The following is a 16208-nucleotide window of genomic DNA, read 5'->3' on the forward strand; positions in this document are numbered from 1 at the left end:
TTCTTTACTGATGCAATTTTCCTTTTTTTTTTCCAATAAAGCTTTTTTTCTGTCCCCTAAAATTCACTACTTTCTTCAATCCAACCCCTCTTTTCTCCCCTATTCGTCTCTCAACCTTACTGATTCTTCACCTCAGAGATGGGTCGTGCATAAATTAAATTAAGGTCACCTCGGGTTTTTTTTTTTTTTTGCCATGGCCTGTCCCCAGTTTTGTGTGTGTGTCCCTAAATTATGGTTTTGGGGGTGTATTGTTTTATATAAGGATGTAGGGAATGTTTTGGGGATGTAGGAAGTGCTTTGGGGATGTAGGAATTCCTTTGGGCAGATGGTCCCTGCTGTGTGATAAATCCAAGTCCCAAACAGGGGCTGGGTTTTGGAGGAAACAGGAACCCATCAGCGCTGGAAAGAAGGGCAGAAAGTGGAATTAATCCCGCTGAAACTGCCGAATCTCGCTGCCAATCCTTCCCTGATTTATTTATTTTCGTGACTGTGTTCGCTCCAGTGGGTCTCACCGGGAGCTGGCGGCTCCCGGTTCATCCCGAGGCTGAGCTCGTGCCTCGGGTGTGACACGCAGATGACCCGGCCGGCAGGGCCGGATTTGGGGGTGTCAGGGGTGGTTTTGGGGCACCAGAGCCGAATTGGGGCTGGTGGGGCTGAATTTGGGGTGTCAGATTCAGGTTTGAGGTGTCAGGAGGAGCTTTGGGGTGTCACGGTTAAATTTGGGCTGTCAGAGCTGGCGGGGGGGGGGGCAGAAGGGGTTTGGGGGGTCGGTATAGAATTTGGGGAGTCAGGGACGGGTTTGGGATGTCAGGGCCAAATTCGGGACATTGGGGGTGACTTTGCGAGTGCAGGGCCAAATTGGGGTGACACCGGAGCCCGCCGCCGAGCCTGCGGGAGGCCATGGAGCGGCGCGGCCCCGTCCACGCGCTGCCCGAGGAGATCCGCAAGGTACGAGCTGTGGAAATGCCAAGCCCCAGCACTCGGAGCTCCTGCAGCAGTTCAGGGGTGGTGCACGGGCCTGTGAGCGCCGGTGCATTATCTGTACGTTTTGGCCCTGGGTTAGGTTGGGTGTTGGGTTTCCTCACTCTTTGTGCGGTGTAATTACAGTAATTCTATAGGAACCCTGCAGAGGAACACCTGGGTCTGTGCCGGGGCTGTCACTGCAGGTGAGTTTTGGAGAGCATCTCGCCCTGTGCCGGGTTATCACTGCAGGTGAGTTTTGGAGAACACCTCACCCTGTGCCGGGGTTGTCACTGCAGGTGAGTTTTGGAGAACACCTGAGTCTGTGCCAGGGCTGTCCTGTGCTAGGACTGTCAGTGCAGGTGAGTTTTGGAAAACACCTCGCCCTGTGCTGGGGTTGTCACTGCAGGTGAGTTTTGGAGAACACCTGAGTCTGTGTTGGGGCTGTCAGTGCAGGTGAGTTTTGGAGAGCATCTCGCCCTGCACCAGGACTGTCAGTGCAGGTGAGTTTTGGAGAGCATCTCGCCCTGCACCAGGACTGTCAGTGCAGGTGAGTCTCAGCTCTCCCCTTTCTGGCGTGTTTTGCTGCCAGGAGTTTGGGAGGACTGCAGAGCATGACATGTTCCAGAGGAGTATCAACACACACGGGGACGGAACATTCCCCTTGCTCTCCCCTGGTGTCTTTGTGTGTTCTTTTGTTTGCCAGACAGATGACTGCCGGTGTAACAGCTCTGCTGTTTATATGGCTCAGTTTAGGAGGAGGCTGCACTCAAGTGGAACACGAGTCACTTTTTGTAACTCTATCAGGTTTTCACTCTGGCAGTACAACACCCAGCTGTCCTCATTCCTCGGTCTGCAGCTCATAATTGACAAATCATTTAAAAGCTTTGTGTACTCAGCCTAGAGAAATTCTCCCTGGCTTAGTCCAGGAAACAGTTCAAACAGTTTCTGAGATGATTTCTGAGAAATCAAGGATGGGCAAGATGGACAAAGAAAAGGAAAAGGAATACTTAGCCTTAAAAAAAAAGGAAGGGAAGCAGCTGTGGAACACCTTCAGACTCTTGAGCAGCTGTTTTCATAGCAGGAAGGATCCCACTAAGTTTGTTTATTTAGCAGTTAAGTTTTTAGCCCCAACGGGGTACAGTGGTGAGCAAAAATCAGTGTAAGCTTCTCAGAGAAACAGTTGTACCAAACTGTTGAATGAGGGAACCCTCCTGGAGCTGGTTACTGCTTAATATTTCCTTTAATGACTTAAAGCTGCAGTTTGGTGGCACTTGAGCCTGTTTTATGTTGGGATCAGTTCCTGAGCCAGTTCCTGCTCCATGTGCTAGGCATATGCTGGCACAGGGAGGGAGCCAGGGCAGGCACAGGAATGCAGTGACATGAGTTCTGTCAGCAGCAGTGTCAGTGGCTGCTGGTTACTATTGAGCCAGCACCTTGGATTACAATAGGGAATACGCTGGTGCCAGTCGGGAAGGGGTGTGAGCACTCTGGGAACAGCATTAAACTCCATATTCTTAGGAAAAATAAGGCATTTAAAATTAATCCAGTGCATCAATACAAAATCCATAATAACCTCCTTGTCAGACTTAACAGTCTGAGGGCTGTAATCGGGTCACAAGCAGAACAAAGGGATGTTACACAGAAAGAATCTGTTAATGTATTGATAGTTTGAATGTCTCAATAATTGTAATAGGAATTGCATGTGAAACTTGGGTCTTTGTTGTCCCTCTGTCCAGGGCTGTTGAAGTTTCAGTTCTGAAAAATAGTGGCTGTAAAGATAGTGACGTGACTGATGGGAATTTAGAAAAGAGCAAAAAATAGTAAAGAGCTTAAAAATCTTCTAAGGATAATAGAGCTGGATTTGCTCATTCTGGAAAATACCTGAGGGCACAGTAACTGCTCACAGGAGGTGGTGGTTCATTTCCAGGTGCAGATGAGTCTTTTCCTCACATTTCTCAGGACTGTCAGTGCAGGTGAGTTTTGGAGAGCATCTCGCCCTGCACCAGGACTGTCAGTGCAGGTGAGTTTTGGAGAGCATCTCGCCCTGCACCAGGACTGTCAGTGCAGGTGAGTTTTGGAGAGCATCTCGCCCTGCACCAGGACTGTCAGTGCAGGTGAGTCTCAGCTCTCCCCTTTCTGGCGTGTTTTGCTGCCAGGAGTTTGGGAGGACTGCAGAGCATGACATGTTCCAGAGGAGTATCAACACACACGGGGACGGAACATTCCCCTTGCTCTCCCCTGGTGTCTTTGTGTGTTCTTTTGTTTGCCAGACAGATGACTGCCGGTGTAACAGCTCTGCTGTTTATATGGCTCAGTTTAGGAGGAGGCTGCACTCAAGTGGAACACGAGTCACTTTTTGTAACTCTATCAGGTTTTCACTCTGGCAGTACAACACCCAGCTGTCCTCATTCCTCGGTCTGCAGCTCATAATTGACAAATCATTTAAAAGCTTTGTGTACTCAGCCTAGAGAAATTCTCCCTGCCTTAGTCCAGGAAACAGTTCAAACAGTTTCTGAGATGATTTCTGAGAAATCAAGGATGGGCAAGATAGACAAAGAAAGGGAAAAGGAATACTTAGCCTTAAAAAGAAAAATGAAGGGAAGCAGCTGTGGAACACCTTCAGACTCTTGAGCAGCTGTTTTCATAGCAGGAAGGATCCCACTAAGTTTGTTTATTTAGCAGTTAAGTTTTTAGCCCCAACGGGGTACAGTGGTGAGCAAAAATCAGTGTAAGCTTCTCAGAGAAACAGTTGTACCAAACTGTTGAATGAGGGAACCCTCCTGGAGCTGGTTACTGCTTAATATTTCCTTTAATGACTTAAAGCTGCAGTTTGGTGGCACTTGAGCCTGTTTTATGTTGGGATCAGTTCCTGAGCCAGTTCCTGCTCCATGTGCTAGGCATATGCTGGCACAGGGAGGGAGCCAGGGCAGGCACAGGAACGCAGTGACTTGAGTTCTGTCAGCAGCAGTGTCAGTGGCTGCTGGTTACTATTGAGCCAGCACCTTGGATTACAATAGGGAATACGCTGGTGCCAGTCGGGAAGGGGTGTGAGCACTCTGGGAACAGCATTAAACTCCATATTCTTAGGAAAAATAAGGCATTTAAAATTAATCCAGTGCATCAATACAAAATCCATAATAACCTCCTTGTCAGACTTAACAGTCTGAGGGCTGTAATCGGGTCACAAGCAGAACAAAGTGATGTTACACAGAAAGAATCTGTTAATGTATTGATAGTTTGAATGTCTCAATAATTGTAATAGGAATTGCATGTGAAACTTGGGTCTTTGTTGTCCCTCTGTCCAGGGCTGTTGAAGTTTCAGTTCTGAAAAATAGTGGCTGTAAAGATAGTGACGTGACTGATGGGAATTTAGAAAAGAGCAAAAAATAGTAAAGAGCTTAAAAATCTTCTAAGGATAATAGAGCTGGATTTGCTCATTCTGGAAAATACCTGAGGGCACAGTAACTGCTCACAGGAGGTGGTGGTTCATTTCCAGGTGCAGATGAGTCTTTTCCTCACATTTCTCAATGTGCTTTGCTTGACTGCTCTGAAACTCTGGAGCAGCTCTCCCAGGCTGTTGTGGAATTCTCCCAGTGGGATTGTCCCTTCAGCTTGTCCCTCAAAGTAGAGGATGGGGCAGGCAATCTCTGGATTGTAAACGTGTTTTGTTAAACGTGTAGCCAGCAGTGCTGGGTACACGTTTAACAAAAAAATCTGGTGCAGAGGATGCAGGATTTCCAGACATGGACACACTTCTGCTCCTGTCCCATCCTCCTGGTGCCACGTGTGAGCTCCAAGGCAGCGACAGCCCGGGATTTGGGATGAGAAAGTGCTGGGGTTTTACACATCCTGTGCTGTTGCTCATCTCCTCCTCAGCTGGCTCGTGTGGTAGCTGCAGCATCCTTACAAGGCACTACAAGTCACTCTCACCATTTCCTGCCCTTGCATCCCCCGTCCTTTCTGCACACATGTCCTCACTCCCTGGATAATAGAGCTGGATTTGCTCATTCTGGAAAATACCTGAGGGCACAGTAACTGCTCACAGGAGGTGGTGGTTCATTTCCAGGTGCAGATGAGTCTTTTCCTCACATTTCTCAATGTGCTTTGCTTGACTGCTCTGAAACTCTGGAGCAGCTCTCCCAGGCTGTTGTGGAATTCTCCCAGTGGGATTGTCCCTTCAGCTTGTCCCTCGAAGTAGAGGATGGGGCAGGCAATCTCTGGAGATGCCACCAGTGCTGGGTACATGTTTAACAAAAAATCCGGTGCAGAGGATGCAGGATTTCCAGACATGGACACACTTCTGCTCCTGTCCCATCCTACTGGTGCCACGTGTGAGCTCCAAGGCAGCGACAGCCCGGGATTTGGGATGAGAAAGTGCTGGGGTTTTACACATCCTGTGCTGTTGCTCATCTCCTCCTCAGCTGGCTCGTGTGGTAGCTGCAGCATCCTTACAAGGCACTACAAGTCACTCTCACCATTTCCTGCCCTTGCATCCCCCGTCCTTTCTGCACACATGTCCTCACTCCCTTCCCGTCCTCTGCTGCCCAGATTTCATAGCCTCTCCCCTGGAATCTCCCTGTCAGGGGGACGTGTGCCAGCTGTGCTGTGCCAGACGGAGCACGTGCTCCCAGGGCAGCACGTGTGGCTGCAGGGAGCCTGCCAGGCACTCAGTGCTGCCCAGAGTGAGGGATGTTCCTGGCCAGGCTTGGGATGGATGGATGGATGGATGGATGATGGATGGATGGATGGATGGTGGATGATGGATGGATGATGGATGGATGGAGGATGGATGGATGGATGATGGATGGAGGGATGCTGGAGGTTGGCTTGTGGCACTCACATGGGGTCCAGGAGCTGCCTCACAGGGCAGGCTGCAATGAGAGCTCTCGTTTTCCTCCCCTTGGAGCTGCACAAGCTGCTTATCAAGGTTTTATTTTAGAGGAAGTTTTAGTCTAGAGGGAAGGAGATTTCTCAGCATTTTGTTAAAGGAATGATAGATGTGAAGGGACCTTGGTTCTTCATGTTCTGATCTATTTTGCCTCTATTTTGCCTGTGTAGAAACTTTTACAGGTCCCTGCTTTCTTCTCTCTCTCACTTCTTCTTCTGCTTTCACACCCTGTTCACAACATTGCATTTCACATTCATTACAAGGTGGGTGCTAAATGAAAAGAACCAAAATCAACCGGTGAATAAAGCATTTACATATCCATTCTTAAAGTTTGTAGTATTCTTTTGTATTTATAGTTGCATACTTCTTGGGAACTAATTGTTAGTAAAGATGGAAATCAGTGGCTTTTAATGCCTGCTTTTAATGTATTTACATAGAGTTCCTGCCAGCAAACTCAGCCTGAGAGGTGTCACAGAGCCTGGCAGGGTGCAGAAGGGAGTTAGTGTTTCCTTGACTCCAGTGTCATGGATGTGTATTTTTGGGGACTTCTGGTTTTGTTGCTTGGTTAATGTTTTGTTTTGGTTTAATTTTTCCTCAAGGCTTTTATATTTCACCTTGGTAGTTGTTTGTTGCCAGTGGTAGATGAATCATTTTTTGTGCCTTTGGACTTTAGTTAAAGTTCTGTGGGAGTGGAGGAAAATAAGAAGGGAAAATGCAGCTTTGCACTGAGGATCTCCCTGAAACAGGAAACAGAATGACCCAAGTCCTCAAAGCAGCAAACACATTTCTATTTAATTTCATATCTCATTTGGAAAAAATATAAAACCTTTGTTACCATAAATCATGAAATGAACAGGGCCAAGATACCCTTAGAGACTGAGAGTTGTGTCATGCCAGGAGCCGAGGAGCTCAGGGCGGGCAGGAAGTCCGAGGCGGTTCCCCTTGGGGACAGAATGTCCTGTGGTGTCCCCAGAGCATCGGGTACACCACAAGCAGCAAACGTGTGCTATACATTGGGCACAGTATGGGCTCTGTAGGAGCACATCACGGCAGCTTTCCCTTCTCCTGCCCTCTGTGAACCCAGCGTTGGGGTTTTCTCGTGAAAGCTTCTGGAACACAGAGTTCCAGCTGTGGTTGTGAGCCCAGCAGGACAGCACGGCTCCGTGCTTGGGACGTGCTGCTGGGGTGCCAGCAGGGATGTAAAAGCAGATAAATCTCCAATTTGTGCCCTCCAGATAAGCGTGCTGGAATGGCAGAGCCCTTCTCAGCATCCTGCTGGCCCCCACATTCTGAGTTCTCCTGGAGGTGATGTCCCCCAGTGCCCGCTGAGGGTCTCAGCACTCAGCTGTGGGATTTGTAATGTTTTGTGGTGTTGGGGTGCCAGGCTCCTGCTGTGGGAGTGTTCTGAGTGCTGGGGAGTGCTCTGGAAACGGGAGAAAATCCTGCAATGGTTTGTGTTGGAAGGGACCTTCAAGTGCCATGGGCAGGGACACCTCCACTGTCCCAGGTGGGGTTGTACCCAGATGGTTCAGTCTCTCCTCTAAGGGACACTCCACACCCTCTCCAGGCAGCATGGCCAAGCTTTTCTCATCACACCAGGGCTGTGTTCTCCATATCCAAGGTTTTCTCGCAAAACCAGGGCTGTGTTCACTACTGCCAAGGTTTTCCACCCTTTCTGCAACCAGTGTCCAAGCGTGCTGCTGGAACCGGAGGGACTGGAATTCCTCACCTCCCACTCTGGGGGGTTTGAGCCAGGAGAGGCTCCCTGACAATCACACCTAGGGATGCAGAGGTTACTCAGGCAAAGCTCTGTTAACAATGGGCTAAATCATCCTTTGTCTGCTGTGTTTTGTCATCAGATGCTTCGTGGCAGTCCTGGGGTTGAGTTCTCAGCTGGAACACGCCTTGACGCATCCCAAGGAAGGTGGGGAGCTCAGGAAGGGCTGCTGGCCCTGTGCTGGAGTGTGACATGCATTGGGATTCATTATTCTGCTTTCCTCTGGGCTGCAATGGCTTTGGCTACCTGAGCTCCTGCTGCTATTTCCTGTCGTGACACAGGGATTTTCCCAGGGCATGTCTGGAATGAAGCAACTTTCTGGTTTTATCCCAGCCTGTTTCTCCACTGTTCGTGTGTTCAAAGCAAGCACAGGGATTTTTATTTTGCAACTGTGATTTTTATGGGCAGGGAGCAAATAATGATGTGAGCACTGTGGCTCAGCAGTACCATCTGTATTGCTTTGGGGTAGATGCTGATTGAAAACTTTGCTCACAATACACTTTGTTTCTTTTAAAAGAAGTGAAGTTTCTACTGGGACCTTTTAAAAATCTTTCTTTGACTAAGGCAAATATAAATTTCAATCTAGTACCTCCTCATTTTGCATGTGCATCAAAAGACTTCCCTTTCTTCCTCAAAAATCAACGGTGTAGTTTGAGTCATCATTTCTTTTTGTGCAATAGGGATTGACTGGTGTGTCAGAAGAGGGACAGACAGGATGAGAAACATGAAAATAATGTGGGAGAGGAGTGAAACAAAAAAGAAAGTAAAATTGGGTAATAAGGTAGAGTAAATCAACACACAGAAATAATTTAAGACCACCCAGCTGCAGCATAAGGATTATTTATTTTTTCTCGACTTTAATGTTTTCAGCTACAAGTTTAATTTGGACAGAGTTTTTTTGTTTTGACCAGTCCTTGCTGAAGCAATCTGAGTCCTGACAGATCCACCAAGAGAGCAAGAGCTGTGGACCAAGGAGCAGAGGGTGTTGTGAGGAATTTCTCCATGGAAAGGGCTGTCCAGCCTGGCCCAGCTGCCCAGGGCAGTGGTGGGGTCCCCATCCCTGCAGGGGTTTGTCAGCCCTGTGCATGTGGCACCTGGGGCTGTGGGTGCTGTGGGCTGGTGGCACTCCGTGCTCTTGGAGGCCTTTTCCAAGCTGAGCAGTTCTAGGGTTCTGTGATGAGTGATCCCTGTGCTGGCTGCTGTAATATCAAAGCCTGGCCAAATGAGAGAGGAGCTCGCTCTTCTGAACAGGAATGCAGCTCTCCATCGTGGGGTGTTTGTGGGTGGAATGTGGAATTCCAGAGGAGAGGGGTGGTGGTGCACGAGCTGACACACCCTGGAGTTATTTGGTCAAGTTCAAGTGGTACAAATTCCTGTCTCATCGTTCAAAAGGCTAAAAATGGTCCAGACCACCAATTTATTTTCTTTTTTTTTCCTTGCAGCTTATGCTCTACAGATGAGACTGAGTCAGACAGATGTAATTTCAGTGATTATCCCTCTTGGCTTAGTCCTCCCCTTGCCTTGGTAGCTAAAGAAATCTTTGTAACCAGGGGATAGATAATATTTCCTTCCAAAACCAAGTGCAGAGTGGAAACTCTTCCCCCAGATGCTTTACAGCATCTGTGCATCACAACTGTAGCTCAAAGTCTTGTGGATAAAGATCTTCTGAGATCAAGCACTTTGTCCTCAGCAAAACTGGTTTTTTCATTCCTAATTGATTTTTTCTGTTCACTGCTTGTCCTCAGTGCTTACTCAGGACACACAAGTCCCCTTTCTACTCAGCTCTGGTAGTTTCCTTTTCTATTCCTTCCAAACTGTTTTTTCCCCTGATTTTTTCCTGCTTTGAAGCTGAGATGACAACAGTGTTTTTATCAAATGGAAACAGTGAAATATGGAATCTGAAACCATGAACTTGTATTTAGTACACATCCTTAGTGGTTACTCAGCAATCTCACTGTTCCAGAAAAGGTAATTTGTAAGCATAAGAACTGATGACAGTTTGTTTCCTACAGATTTTGTTTAATGGTTGATCAACTTTGGTGTCTAAGAGACAAGGTCTAGTAGAGCTTTTCTCCTGGAAAGACCATTTATTTATAAGGCTGCCAGGGGGCAGGGATAGATGGGATATTGGGATTCCTGGGTCAGATGGGATATTGGGCAGGAATTGTTCCCTGGCAGGGTGGGCAGGCCCTGGCACAGGGTGCCCAGAGCAGCTGTGGCTGCCCCTGGATCCCTGGCAGTGCCCAAGGCCAGGCTGACTGTTTTTTCCCCTGATTTTTTCCTGCTTTGAAGCTGAGATGACAACAGTGTTTTTATCAAATGGAAACAGTGAAATATGGAATCTGAAACCATGAACTTGTATTTAGTACACATCCTTAGTGGTTACTCAGCAATCTCACTGTTCCAGAAAAGGTAATTTGTAAGCATAAGAACTGATGACAGTTTGTTTCCTACAGATTTTGTTTAATGGTTGATCAACTTTGGTGTCTAAGAGACAAGGTCTAGTAGAGCTTTTCTCCTGGAAAGACCATTTATTTATAAGGCTGCCAGGGGGCAGGGATAGATGGGATATTTGGGTTCCTGGGTCAGATGGGATTTGGGCAGGAATTGTTCCCTGGCAGGGGGGGCAGGCCCTGGCACAGGGTGCCCAGAGCAGCTGTGGCTGCCCCTGGATCCCTGGCAGTGCCCAAGGCCAGGCTGGACAGGGCTTGGAGCAGCCTGGGACAGTGGGAGGTGTCCCTGCCATGGCAGGGGTGGCACTGGGTGGGATTTAAGGTCTCTCTTAACCCAAAGCCTTCTGTGATTCCATGAGAGAGGAACCTTGGATTTAGGATGGGAAATGAGGTCAGTGCCTTCCTTGCTCTATTGACTTTTATCTGGGTGCTGTTAATTTTCCAGGTACCCTGGACAGATGTGCTGGGTTTAAACTAACTGTGGCTGGCATCACTCAACGTGTGCCAAATCCGCTCCTGGTGTCAGGGAACTGTTCCATGTATTAATGTGGATATTTGGAAGCTGTTCAATCTGTACACTTATTGCAGTGCTTGCAGGGTAATTATTAATGTGCAGAGCAAGGTCCTGATTTACACAGCCTTTCCTATTCTGTGATTTTTTGACTCTGTAGCAAATACTGTAAAAATCCAGCCTGATCAGGAATCCTCCCAGATTTTCATTTCACCTGAGGAATGGATGGGAAGGAGAGCACTTCCAGCTGAGCCCAGACAGGGAGTATTTGTTGTTCTATGACTTCATTTATTTTGACATTCAGTAACAAAACCGACTTTGAAAACTAAGAAGTTTTGGTACTTGCACAAACCCTTTTCAGTTCAGAGCCCTGGTGATCCTATCTTGTTTTTGGTGGGAGAAGCAGTGAGAGTTCTCAGCTGTTTGTGTGAGCAGCAGCAGTGGCTGTGCTGCACAGAGCGCCGTGTCCTCCCTGTGATAAACCCTGCACAGCTCGTTGTGTCCTCCTCCAGTGCACTCATTCCAGTGCTTTGGAACTTCGGGGTACTTATCCTGAAGAACAGTTTCAGGTTTCCAAGCACAGACTGCAGCTGCCAGGAAAAATAAACTTGCGTTTTCGGCTCCTCCAGAGCAGCTGTAACCAGGGGGGTTTAAACTGGAGCAATGTTAAGAAATGGGGAAATAAAGCTTGTCCAGGGCACCCTGAAACACTGTTTATATCAAGCTGTATTTAAACTCCTAAAGGTTATTGTATGAGTCTTTAATTTATAATTTTTGAAAGCTCTTTTCTTTCCTCTCGGTAGGGTTTCTTTTTGTTTATCCCAATGTCTCAAAACATCAATTTTTTTTCTTCTGTAAAACAAAGTTTCTTAATTTGACTTAAACTATTTGAACAGGTGCTTGCATGTTCCCTGCTTCAAGGTTAATAACCAGATCAGTTGGAAAAGTCTGTTTTCCAATTTAATAAATGGCCTTTCCATTGGATGGGTGTTACTTGCTCTGTGTTTTGTAATCAGTCCTGAGTCCTTCATTCCTGGCAAAGGGGTTACAGATTCCACAGCACCCCAGTGCCAGGGACACCTCAGCAGCACTCATTAATTATTTTTGTGAAGATTGTGGATTACCTCACTTCCCTCATCTTGCCTCCTTCACTTGGATATGAGATGTCGGAAAGCCAGAGAAATAACATTTATCTGGTAATCCCAGATTCATTAATGAGATAGCTTTATAAAACACAGCATTTCATTTTCCATTAATACCTCCAGCCTCACTCAGAAGTACTTTAGCATTTCAGTGGGAGTTCCCACGTATCAAATGGATGTATCTTGGGAAGCTGCCAGGAAGGGAAAGTGCTGCTCTAGCTGGGGTTCATTTTGCTAATGAAGATTATTGTCTTTATTTGTTAAAGCAATAACATCATCTGATCTTAAATGTTCCAGAGCAGCAAATGGTTTAAATTGTTTGGGTCTATTATTATTTCTTAGTGTGACTGAGGGTTTTTTTAGTTGAACCTGCTTCTCTGAGGCACTCTGAAGCATTTTCTCTCTTTGTAGATGCCCCGCGACCAGACAGTGTGCAAATACTGCGGAGTCAGCTACCTGACACTCCACGAGTTCAAGGTGATGGAAGACAAAGTCAAAGCAATGGAGAAGGAGATTAAAGTTTATAAGGGAAGCCTAGAACGGGAGCAGAGGCTTCAGGCAGAATTGCAGGCTCTTCACCACGACCTCGAGCGCTGCCGGGCGGAGAGCGAATCCAAAACGGAAAGGTCAGAGCACATCATCTCCTCTGGAGACCCTCTCCTGTGTGTGGCAGGGAATTTCGGCCCAAAGCAGCTTAAAATACAAATAACATTTGTCTTTCTTTGCTCACATGGCCCATATACGCTGTAGGAGTTGATTTAAATCATCCTTCATGGTGTCCTGTGGAAGCAGGTTCAGGGTTCCTGAGCAGTTCAGGAGCAGTCAGTGTGTGGAAGGGAAGGAGAGGCCAGAAGGCACTCAGAGGGATTTCCCCTCTTATATCTCATCTTATAATCTTGTAATTTATCTCTAATATTCCAAATGAAACTCCACAGGACCGGGAGTGCCGCAGTCTCCCAGTAAAGAATTCCCTGTGTCCTTCCCTGGCAATCTCAGGATTCTGAATCTCTGCAGGGCTGGTTCAGGATCCTAAAGCAGTGAGGAGCAGTTTGGGAACTGCCAGGGGCATTTTGCTTGACAAACAGGAGGTTTCAAATCCTTACAGATATGGGAAGGCCCCACTAAAAGGGGGAGTTTTGTGCCATAAAACTCCAGTAATTAATGATAGATCTCAGAGCCACATTTGGATTTTCAGAGCACAATTAGGACCTTCAAATGTATTCTTTAGCTCATACTTACAGAGTCTGTATCCTTTGTTATGCACATATTTTGGAATCTATTGTTATATTCCATTAATTGATTACAGTAGGACTATAAATAATTGATGTTTGTAGTCAATTAATAAAAGATACTTTATAAAAATGCAGTTTGCTTGAGTTTGCCACTGATGGATTGAGGCTACCAGAAACTTCTGGGTAATTTTTGGCTCATCTGACTCAAATGGGCAGAAGTTTTTTTGTAAGGATGAGGTTCTAATTTTAATTATCAGCTCAGTTTGATTTTTGGAATCCCCAGGAGAGGTGTTCCTTGTGTGACTGACTCACACCAAGGGTTGTAGAGCTGAAGGTGCTCTTGAGATTGGACTGAAATGCTTTGGAAACCTACTTTTTTGGGGGAATCACTCAAATACTGTTAAAAATTAACTTAATTAATGGATTTAATTAGGCTTTTGCTTGCTAATATTACTGATAAAAAATTCATTTTAGAGCACAAGTTCCCACAAAAGTGAACAAAATGCATTTATCTTGTAAGTTACTCATAATGTTTCTTGCAATATCTTTTTAATTTAAATTTAACATCTTTTACCCCTCCTTACAGATATTTAATATTTTCTGTGGTTTAATATCTATTTTTAAAGCTTCTTTGCTCCTTGTCCCTTTAACAACCCTGGGTGGCAGCCCTGGTGGCAGTCTGTGAGCAAATGCACTGACAGCACATTCTTCTTGTTGAGGATCATTTGCCAGAGCTAAACTTTAAATTTTCATCGAGCTGACTTTTTGTAGTAAAGCTGGAACAGTTAATAAAATTTTTATCTCTGCACTTTTCCCCCCTAAGGCTCCACTTGATTTAAAAGCTGCTGAAATCAAGTGGGATACTCGCAGTAGGTTTCCATTCCAGCCATAAATCAAGCATTGTGCCTCGTTAAGAAACTTGAATGTTCCTTATCTTGTCCTGGCTGTCCTGGGCCTCTCTGCCTGCCTTGTGCTGTGGTGTAAACTATTCAACATCCTGGCTCTGGCCAGGCTGGCAAATCACTGCTCCCAGAAGCCAAACATGCCTCTTTCTTACTTTTATCTCTGCTAGACCAAGGGATTGAATCTCTTATCACTTGCAGACTGTTTCAGGTTTCTGTTCCCTCTGGGTTCAGGCATTCCTGTTGGTACCTGTGGCTAACCTTGAGAGCCACCTGGGAGTTTGCCTGTCCTTGGTTACCTTTCCTTTGGGATCCTGGCAGGAGAAGGGGAACAAACTGCACTGATCCCACTCAGCTTCAACCTTATTTTGCGTTAAAATCACTTCAGTCTTGATAATTAATTGAATTATTGTTCATTTAGTTAGCAAAATGAATCCACATCCAGTGTAGGAAATGTAAAATAGATGTAGATGCTGAAGATGTCCTCGAGTGCCACATCCTCACGTGTCTTGAACGCTTCTAGAGCTGGTGACTTCACCACTTTCTGAACTGAAAATGAGCAGCTCCTGGCTGTGAAATGAAAGTGAGCAACTCCTGGCTCTGGGCAGCTCCCAGAGTTCCATGGCAGTGAAAACGCCGGGGTGGAGGTGTTTTTTGGACAGATGTCCCAGGCTCCTGCTGCCTCCTCTCCTCCTGGCGGTGCCAGTGCTGCTCCATCCCAGGGGGACCACCCCGTGCCATGCAGTGCAGCTCAGGGATGATTCCTGTAGATCCCCTGGAGCACAGGAGATGCTCCTCGTGCTGTGGGACACTGAGGGTGTTTGCAGCTCCTGCTGGCTTTTCTTCTGCTGGCTTTTCTCCTGCTGTTCTCGGGGTGAGCATGTCCTGACCCCCTGCCTCTGCCAGGGCCCCTCCTGTGCTCCCCAGGAGCTCCAGGGGATGGATGCCAGCCTGGGCAGGGAATGCTCTGTGGGACGGGCTGAGATCAGCCTGTTCCTTCTCCAAATGGCAGCTTTTAACATCCACTGGACTCTCCCTTGGTGCTAAAAACCCCCAGAATAACGTGTTTGTTTTGCTTCCTTCTGTTGGTAACAGCCGAGTGCAACTGTCCTGCCTTTTCCACAGATTCTTTAGTGTGTGACTGAGCAGGACATGGAAACATCCCTTTAATGTCAGCTCTGGAATGGAAAGAGGAAGAAAATGTGTCTCTCCTTATTTACCAGTTTCTTTTTAATCCAAAAGATCTTCAAATACTCCCCATTCTAGAACAAGAAGGGAAAATGAGCATCCGGCTCTCCCTGGCTCCCAGAGTTTGGATTTGTTGTTGGTCAGTGATAAATCACTGATTTTTTCCTCAGCTGCAAACATAGATTTGAATTCCTGGAGCTGTTTAGGGGATGGACTTTTTCTTTTTTTACTTGTGAGTGACAACAGTTCTTCTCCCAACCACAATCCAACAGATTTTATCTCTCTCCTCCTGCTCTCCACCTCCTGGAAATTTGCAGGTAGCAATGGGTAAAATTTCCTACAAAGGTAATGCCAGGAATATATTAAATTTTTTGTTTTGATTTTTTTGGTGGGGTTTTTTTTGTTTTTGTTTTGTTGGGTTGTTTTTTTTTTTTTTTTTTTTTTTTTTTTTTTGGTTGTTTTTTTTTTTTTTTTTTTTTTTTTTTTTTTTTTGGGGGTTTTTTTTTTTTTTGGTTTGTTTGTTTTTTTGTTTTTTTTTGTTTTTTTGTTCCAGGGTTCACAACTGAGCCCCAAAGACTTGCTTTTTAACCCCCAGATGTTCAGTTCAGATTTTCTCAGAGCTCTGCAGATCCATGTTTCTTAACCAGGACTAGTATATTTTTAAATGTGCATTTTGGTGCTGATCTGTGTGATAACAATAACTAATGCACTGTCATAGTTTGGCTTAATTTTTATATATTTTCAGCATAAATCATTCTCATTCTCTTCTGCTGTTTAAAACTGAAGCCAAGGCTGATGTAGAGCTTCTGCCAGCCTTTGGTTTTGTAAAATTCTTGTCTATTCAAACATTACTTATTTACTTGTGGCAATGAGTCACCAGGAGACAAATAGATCATTCTCTCTGTGTGAGCAGTAGGTGTTGAAAGCTTAAACGGGCTGGTTTTTAACAGTTGCTTGTCACTGGAGTGGTATTTTTGGGGCTGGGAGGCTGCTTTAGGATGGTTATCTCCAGAAAACAGCTGGGGCTGATGTGCTCTGTGGGATTGTTCCTCACATGTAGCACAGGAAGGGAACTGGATTCAGCTCTTGTATTCCTGTGCAGTTCCATTCATTTCCTGACAATTATGGGAGCAAGTGCTGAACTGTTGAAAG

General features: G+C 46.1%; 1 protein-coding gene across 1 annotated transcript in view; it reads left to right on the forward strand.

Annotated features, from left to right (window-relative positions):
- Positions 1-900: 900 nt before the first annotated feature.
- LEKR1 (leucine, glutamate and lysine rich 1) overlaps positions 901-16208 on the forward strand; it is a 38872-nt gene continuing 23564 nt past the window's right edge. The window contains exons 1-2 of the mRNA XM_041406069.1: positions 901-948; positions 12146-12360. Of these exons, the coding sequence (XP_041262003.1) occupies positions 901-948; positions 12146-12360 (263 nt within the window). The remainder of the gene's footprint in view (positions 949-12145; positions 12361-16208) is intronic.

Source organism: Onychostruthus taczanowskii, unplaced genomic scaffold (assembly GCF_017590055.1).
Source record: "Onychostruthus taczanowskii isolate IOZ18803 unplaced genomic scaffold, ASM1759005v1 scaffold24, whole genome shotgun sequence".
In the NCBI taxonomy this organism is placed as follows: Eukaryota; Metazoa; Chordata; class Aves; order Passeriformes; family Passeridae; genus Onychostruthus; species Onychostruthus taczanowskii.